The sequence below is a fragment of the Polistes canadensis genome, unplaced genomic scaffold (assembly GCF_001313835.1).
Source record: "Polistes canadensis isolate GaletaPanama2010 unplaced genomic scaffold, ASM131383v1 scaffold_2, whole genome shotgun sequence".
NCBI classification, from domain to species: domain Eukaryota; kingdom Metazoa; phylum Arthropoda; class Insecta; order Hymenoptera; family Vespidae; genus Polistes; species Polistes canadensis.
Genome location: NW_014569549.1, coordinates 526,159 through 534,479, shown reverse-complemented (window position 1 = coordinate 534,479; position 8,321 = coordinate 526,159). Strand labels below are relative to the sequence as shown.

The 8,321-nt window shown below is 30.1% G+C and overlaps 1 protein-coding gene across 1 annotated transcript in view; it reads left to right on the top strand.

Moving 5' to 3' along the window:
- Window positions 1-6,931, top strand: part of LOC106784898 (proline dehydrogenase 1, mitochondrial) — a 17,314-nt gene extending 10,383 nt beyond the window's left edge. Inside the window, exons 2-11 of the mRNA XM_014744893.1 lie at window positions 1,293-1,501; window positions 1,969-2,150; window positions 4,125-4,189; window positions 4,362-4,546; window positions 4,794-4,968; window positions 5,079-5,189; window positions 5,278-5,409; window positions 5,581-5,780; window positions 5,874-5,962; window positions 6,341-6,931. Coding sequence (XP_014600379.1) covers window positions 1,293-1,501; window positions 1,969-2,150; window positions 4,125-4,189; window positions 4,362-4,546; window positions 4,794-4,968; window positions 5,079-5,189; window positions 5,278-5,409; window positions 5,581-5,780; window positions 5,874-5,962; window positions 6,341-6,546 — 1,554 coding nt within the window. The 3' untranslated portion in view covers window positions 6,547-6,931. The remainder of the gene's footprint in view (window positions 1-1,292; window positions 1,502-1,968; window positions 2,151-4,124; window positions 4,190-4,361; window positions 4,547-4,793; window positions 4,969-5,078; window positions 5,190-5,277; window positions 5,410-5,580; window positions 5,781-5,873; window positions 5,963-6,340) is intronic.
- The last annotated feature ends 1,390 nt before the right edge of the window (window positions 6,932-8,321 follow it).

Here is an 8,321-nt window from a genome sequence, read left to right as displayed (position 1 = left end):
ATATAGATAGATAGATTGATATACTTATTACATTCTTTGATCCAATTTATAAATATTTTTTTTTTTATTAAACAAATGAGCGCGTATAAATAAAGGGTACCGTACGGTCGAATGAATTTTTTTAAAAAAGAATTGTTTAGACAAACACATAGAAATATTTAATAATTGCATTGTATTTTTTTCTCGAGAAATATATCTGTCTAGTTGGAAATTACCGATCCTATAGTGATTCGATAAACTCTTTCTAGATTGTTTTAAAAATCTAGCAATATTTAACAATCGGAAGTAATTTGTTTAATAATTGCGTTTCTATACTTTACGAGGTCTCTTGAAAGTTAACAAAACAAAAAAATATTTATATTGAATTTATTTATATATTTAATTTTGCATTTAATTGTATTTTTTTTAATTTATATTTTCGAAAAAGATTATTTTTTTTATCCGCATATATATAACACAATAATTGAAAATATTTTGTGTAGTTGAAAAAATCGTCGATCTAATTTTAAGATTCATTATGATTTGAAATGAAGGTTGTGTTAGATAAGAAAATGTTATTACGATGCTTGTTTCGTGTAATACACGTCTCCTGATATTTTATTATTACTTTGCTTTGCCACACATAACAACATCTTTGATAGTTTTCATTTTGTTTCCTTTCCGTAATTTTCCGCATGCTATTCGAAATGACAAATCGTCCAATAAAAATGTTCTTTATGGTTAAAACTTATCTCGCTAATTTACTTCGTTTCATAGTTATTCGATCGTTTATCAAATCATAGGAAAGGATTTTATTTGAAGAGAGAGAGAGAAAGAGAAAGAGAAAGAGAGAGAGAAAAAGAAACAAAGTAAATTTAACGAAGATTTATGATCGATCATAGGGGTAATTTGTATTTGACATTAATTCGATTTTTTTCTTTAGCATAATCGTAACGTCATAAATAATGAATCGAGTTCTATGAAAGAAAAGTTGCATCGTCGCAGAGTTTTAATCGTCTCGTGTTTAAGAAGAGAGATTTCAATATAAATAAGTATTATATTATAATATACAACACGCACGCGCGCGCGCACACACACACACACACACACACACACACACCGATCTTATATTAGGATTATTTACTTCAGATTGCGTTCTACGAATGGTAATTCGAAACTTCAAAAGGATACATACACCCATACACATACACATACACACATTATTAGTTTATATTTATTTTCATTTATATTTTAAGTATTTACTTTTGATATTTTTCTACAGAAACAAAAAATATCTTTCTCGATATTTTCAGATTATGAAGCTGGCGAAGAAAATGCTCGGAGAAAAGCTCTTTACTAAATTGATGAAGGGAACGTTTTATGGACATTTCGTAGCAGGCGAGGATGAGGTACAAATAACTCCGGTTCTTGACAGGTTACGACAATTCGGCGTCAAACCTATTCTGGATTATTCCGTCGAGGAAGATTTGTCACAGGAAGAGGCGGAACGTCGTGAAGTTCAGTGAGTTCGAATTTTTGCGAGAATTTTTAACGAAAAAAAGAAATTAAATTGAACAATTAATCTTTTGAGCGTTGTGGGCGCATATATGCGTTTATCCATTTTTTGTTCTACCTAACACACCTACCCTTTGGCTCGAAATTCTTTACTTTTGTTTTCTTTTTGGTGTTTATATTTTTTATCGAAATAGTTAAACATTAAAAAAAGGAAATAATTTTTATATTTATATTATTTATATTTTTTATTATATTTATTATATATATATATATATTATTATCCGGGATGATTATCGTTAGATGAATTCCGTATTCAAAGGGTTAATTAAAAAAAAAAAAAAAARAACTAAATGCCATGTATAAATTTGTACAAATTATATTTATAGAGATGCGAATGATTTATTTAACATCAATTATTTATTTCGTGAACAATAATCGGTTACTTTTTTCAAAATAGATCACGACTTTTTTTAGGGCCTCTGTTTCGGAAGCGGGTGACATGAAGACGGAGGGACCGTTGAAGAAATACCACGTAGAAAAATCGTTCGCCGATCGTCGTTACAAAGTATCCTCGGCTAGGACGTATTTTTATTTGAACGAAGCTTCCTGCGAACGAAACATGGACATTTTCATTAGGTGTCTCGAGGCCGTTGCTGGTGAGCCCCTCCTCTCCTCCAACTCACCCCCATAAGATGATAATACTAATAATAATAAAATAAAAGGATATAATTGTGTGGTAGGGTGAACCAAAAGTAATTCGTGCATTGTTTTGTTTTTTTTTTTTTTCTTTTTAATTAATATTTCCAAAAAAGAAATTTTACAAAAACAATCATTCTCCACATTATTTAGTTTCAAATTAATATTATAACACACACGATATATAAACGCACGAAATTTTGATTCACCCTAATACGTAAGTATCGTGAGAGTTAAATATGTTTGAATACAAAATTTAAGAATGATCGTTCACAACTTTTAATGATTATTATTATTACTCAACGAGTTTAATCTTGCGTGTCGCGTCATTCATTCATTCAAACTTCTGGTACGAAAAAGATAAGCACGCGTATCGTAGTCATTTATCTGGTTATTTTATCTTACCTTCCCATGTATGAGTCCTCTATTCGATTTTCATCGGTGTGTGAAAAACCGCACGTTTATGGGTATGGGAAGACCACACGCGTGTTACCATTACACATGAATGTATAATACATGGTACACGTCGTTGTTTACACGTTACGTGACGTGCCTTCGAAGTTCTCGTCTCACTTGAAACATCGGCGACGTTTCAAACAGAAAGACCATAATGAGAATTAAACAGAGAGGGAGAGAGAGAGAGAGAAGAAACGAGAGAGAGAGAGAGAAAGAGAAACAGATCTCATTTTAAATCAATAAACAAAATCTAATTCTTTATAATACGTATGTGTATCAGATATATAACTAAATTTAATATAAATCTAATTCTTTATAATGTGTGTGTGTGTGTGTGTGTGTGTGTATTAGATATATAACTATATAATGCTAGTATATTATAATTTATTAATTCAAGAAGAAGTATGATCAATATTAGTCCCAAAAAGAAAAAGTAATTAATATTAGATGAAAATAATTTGGCATAGTATCTTGCCAGTCCGAGAATTTGCTATAAATATCATATCTTCTAGTAGATCTTTTCTCGGACTCTTTAGTATAATCTTCGAGCAACAATGTGACATAACACATTCGCCTAAATTGTCTCCCGCAAAAATATCCGATCGACAATGATGACTATAACGTATAATTACTATTCTTTGAGGTCGTTCATTATTTTTTCTTTTCTCTCTATTTCTCTTTCTTTCACTCCTTATTTTTGATTATTTTTTTCGGTTCTTTTTTTTTTTCCTTTGCGAACTAACAAATTACAGATTCAATCGATCAGAATTAACTGCAATTTTTGAGAACAGATATTTATGAATATTTAAGAATGACGTTAAATGATTACAACAGCATTAGGTGTTGCTAAAAGATATTAGGATATTTTACATACTTTTTTGTGTTTATTCAAAATTATTCTTAGTAATAGAATAAATAAAAACGAATGTGCTTACGTGAAATTTATCCTACCGAGAATAGTCGAGAGTTAGGATAAACTTATTGCATTTACATTATACACTTGTCTTCTTCACTTTGTTTATTCTATCGAGTGTCTTTGATTTGTTTGCAAAACATTTCAATGTATTTTTAAACACGTAAAGGTTTCCTTCGATTTTTTCTAACTACAATAGGCATATTAATTTTAATTCTACGGAAAAAGATGAGATCAGATTTAAAAAGTTAATAATAAAAAGAATAGTTTTCAGAGAGTTTTGAAATGATAAGTTGCGATTAAAACTTCAAGAAAAATAATTTGATTGCAAAAGAAACTCGAACTTGATTTGCAAAAAATTTTATTTGAAGTATAAAGACAAAAAAAAAAAGAAAATTCTTATATTTTAATTATATTATATTCAAAATTCTAATACATAGTGTTTTGCGCATTGTTTCAATTAAACGTGTACTTTTTTGAGTGATACTATTATGTTTTACACAACAGAACATAAATGACTGAAATAATGCAAAAAGTAATTTAACTTTTTAATATCTTTTTGCAGGTGCTTCTATGGGTGTTGGAATAACGGCTGTTAAATTGACAGCGCTTGGTCGTCCACAACTTTTGGTTAGTAAACAATTTTTTTTTTTTGTTCCTTATCATAGGCCAAATACGTTTTTATCTAAAATTTATATATTGTGCAGACTATTTTTTTTTTGCGTTTATTTTAAATAATATTCAATATTTTAAATATCAAACAAAAATATTTTAATTGTTTTTTTTAATTTTTTTATTAAAGCTTCAATTGTCCGAAGTGATTATGCGAGCGCGACAATACATGTCGGACGTTGTTGGTGGCGAGGGTGCTGTTTTGGCTCATCACGCTAAACCGGATGATTTTAAGAAAAAATTTGAAGAGGCTCACGTAATGGATGCGGTAACGGTACAAAAGTTCCTTGAAAAGATCCAATCGGATAAAGAAGGGTATGTATGTAGCATTGTCTCTTTTTTCAATCATTATAATAATACTATTTTAGAGAAAGAATATTGTTATTTGTCTTGTTAACGTAACAAGCGCGTGCATATTTGATTGAAATATATTTTATTAAAATTAATGCTTCTTCACACAAAACAAACATTTCATTTTCATCCAATATTCGTTTTCGCATACGTAATGAAGCTGAAATTAAACGTAAAACATAATAATGAAGTTACATTTAATTGTTTGTAGTGTAATTCACTTGTTTCCTTGGAGCGGAATCCTGGATGAGAATTACGAGTTGAGTGAAACGTTTCAAGTTCCCGATATAAAGACTGGAAAAATGGTGAGATTAATGTCACAATTAACATCAAAAGAAGAGGAAATGTTTAGGAATATGATCAGAAGACTGAACAATATTGTTACGGTACGTATGTTAAAAATAATTAAATGAATAATAATAGTAATAATAAGAAGAAGAAGAAGAAAGAATAAAAAGTTCATGTAATAAGAAATTGATTTATTTATTGTTAATAGGTCGCCGACAAGTTAAACGTACGTATTATGATAGACGCGGAGCAAACGTATTTCCAGCCGGCAATCTCAAGACTAACATTGGAAATGATGCGCAAGTACAATACAGATAAGGTAATGGTTTATTTAAAGAACGTAATATGTTATCAATCCGCAAATTTTCAGTGAATCATTTCTCAATCCCAAATGGTCTACTTCATAGGCCGTGGTGTTCAATACGTACCAGACATATCTTCAGGAGGCTTATAACGAGGTAAAAACGGATTTGGAACAAGCCGAACGTCAAAACTTCTATTTTGGTGCGAAAATTGTTCGGGGTGCTTATATTGAGCAGGTATGGATTAACTTATTAATGTTATTTACATCTACAAGTTATCCCTATCCGTATGATGATGGTAGATATTTGAAATATCATTGCAATGATGTTTCTCTATTACATTTAATTAATATACTTTAATTTTTAATGAATTTTATTTATTCGGATAATCATGATAAATTCTGATAGGAAAGAGCAAGAGCAGCAGCTATGGGTTATCCTGATCCAACGAATCCAACTTACGAAGCAACTACTGAATCTTATCACAGAACGCTGATGGAATGTTTGAGGCGGATGAAGCAGTACAAAGACAAGGGCGAAGACCCTAAGAAGATAGGTATTATGGTTGCCTCGCACAACGAAGACACCGTACGTTTTGCCATTGAAAAGTACGTCATTTATTATATTTATCATCGATCAATTATTTCTTTTAATGTTTTCGATAACGAATATTATACATTTTCTTGTTTTATATTATTTAGAATGAAGGAAATCGGAATCTCGCCAGAAGATAAAGTTATTTGTTTCGGTCAATTACTAGGAATGTGTGATTACATAACGTTCCCATTAGGTAAGATATAATATATTTGATTTGAACATATTCTCGAGACTGACAACGTAATCAATTCTACGTAATTTCAAAGTCTGCGGTTGCAAATCCTTGGAACATAGTCTTATGCTATTAAATATTCAATTGTTATTGTTTATTCGCTTGTTTTTGATTTTGTGTTTTGATTGTTAATTATTTACTCTCGGTAATATATTTTACATTTTTGTTTTAAATTATTGCTAATGTATATGTATTAATTAAATTAGCAGTATCCTGTGTTAAATGTCTTTCTGTCGCGAAAACGCTGATCGCGAATATGTTGATTGAGTTTGAAGATAAGAAGATAAAATAAAGGGAAGAAAATGAATTGTGTCGAACAAATTGTTTTGTTTGTTTCAGGTCAATCTGGTTATTCGGCATACAAATATATTCCTTATGGACCTGTTAAAGAGGTATTACCGTATTTATCTCGACGTGCACAAGAAAACAGGGGTATATTGAAGAAGATTAAGAAGGAAAAGAAATTGCTATTGAGTGAAATAACGAGACGCTTTGTGAAAAGACAATTCTTCTACAAACCTAAGGGCAATTATACCCCGGTCTGAGTATTTCGTCCTAATTTAGTACAGAGATATACTCTTAACTATCAAATTTAAGTAGTGATTGTAAATTATTGAATCTCCAAGACCTTTAATGGCACTTCGAATCGAGATAATCGAATTAACCTGGTAAAACTTGTGGTAACAACAACAACAACCAACAACAACAACAAAAAGAGAGAGCGATGCGCGAGTGTGTAGTATGATGCGTGTGTGTATGTGGCCAGAAAAGGATAGGGGGCAGTGTTTTTCCTTAAGTAAACTAAATCGCTTATGTGTGACCTAAAAAAAATCGAGCTTTCGAATTAGCTCGATATTATTGCACTATTCGGCATACCAGTTATATGCATTATCATAGTTTTACCCGTATTACATGAAAAAAAAAAAAAAACAAGAAGAGCTGCCAGCTACTGTGCTATGGTTATTATCGTTGATGCAATTGAATGCATCATTTGTTTGCTCATCGAATGATATACCCAATTTTCAAATATTACAGTTTCCGTTGTCTTTACCGTTGTGTGTTCAAGGATGTTGAAATAATTATATTTTTTTTTTTCTTGAATTAGCATTTTTCGAAATGATTCTTATTTTATATTCTATGATATATAATATAATGGTAAAAATGAAATCTTGAACGGTAACGTAACTACAGATGACAAAAGAGATTATTATAGTATATATTATTTGTATATTTTCGAGAATATCAATGTGTTTTATGTATTATATATAAATATAATATAATATTATATAAATATATATATTATATTATATTGAACGTATCATTATATATATTTATGTTTAATTTATAAATATATATGTAGATGTGTATATATATATACATATACATATATACACATGCATATATATATATATATACACATACATGTAATTATTTTTTTGTCAATGTTCCGTTTCTGTGTTACGTAAAGGAGTTTCATTTCATTTAAGAAACAAAATTTCATTAATAATTCTATTGGCATTTTTACCTTGATATATTGAATTGAATGCAACGAATGAAGTGTGTACATAGCACGGATAGTATAATGGTAGCTGATGATGCGTTTAAATACTGCGGGTCAGACGCGAATATAGTTATGTTCCATGCTTGCGCGTAGTTACCAAAAAAAGAAAAAAGAAAAAAGGCAAAAAAAAAAAATAGAAAAAAAAAGAAAATAAGAGGGAGAGTGAGCCAGCCTCGTTATCATGCGATATTATCAAATATGACACAATGTGAATAAGGAATTAAATTAATTGATTATTGCTAAAAGTTAATTATTCAAGGAAAGATGATTCCGTTCTACGAATTTAAAAAGAGAACCGAATAAAAGATATTATTACTGCGATTGAGAGATATTATGGCTGTATTCAGCGTTAAAACAAATTGTAATGTACATAAAAAGGGGTAGGGAAATGGGAAGAAAATGGAATATGAGAAGAAGAAGGGAGGGGGGATGGAGGATCTTAACGGCACGATAAAAACAAGGAAAAAAAAGGAAAGGAAAGGAAAGAAAAGAAAAGAAAAGAAAAGAAAATGAAAAGAGTTTGAGAAAGTATGATGGCTATAATTATTCAAAGCTTCGTGAGTCGTATGTAAGTAAATCGATTATATTTACTTTCGTTGCAGTCGTCGTTCGTCGTTTGCTTGTTGCGATGCGTATGAGAGACGAGGTTTAACAGAAAAGATACAAAAAATATTAACATAATAACAAAATGGCACGTAAGATTTATGTTTAGTTTTTATCGATCGGAAATAGAAAATGAGAGAGAGAAAGAGAGAGAGA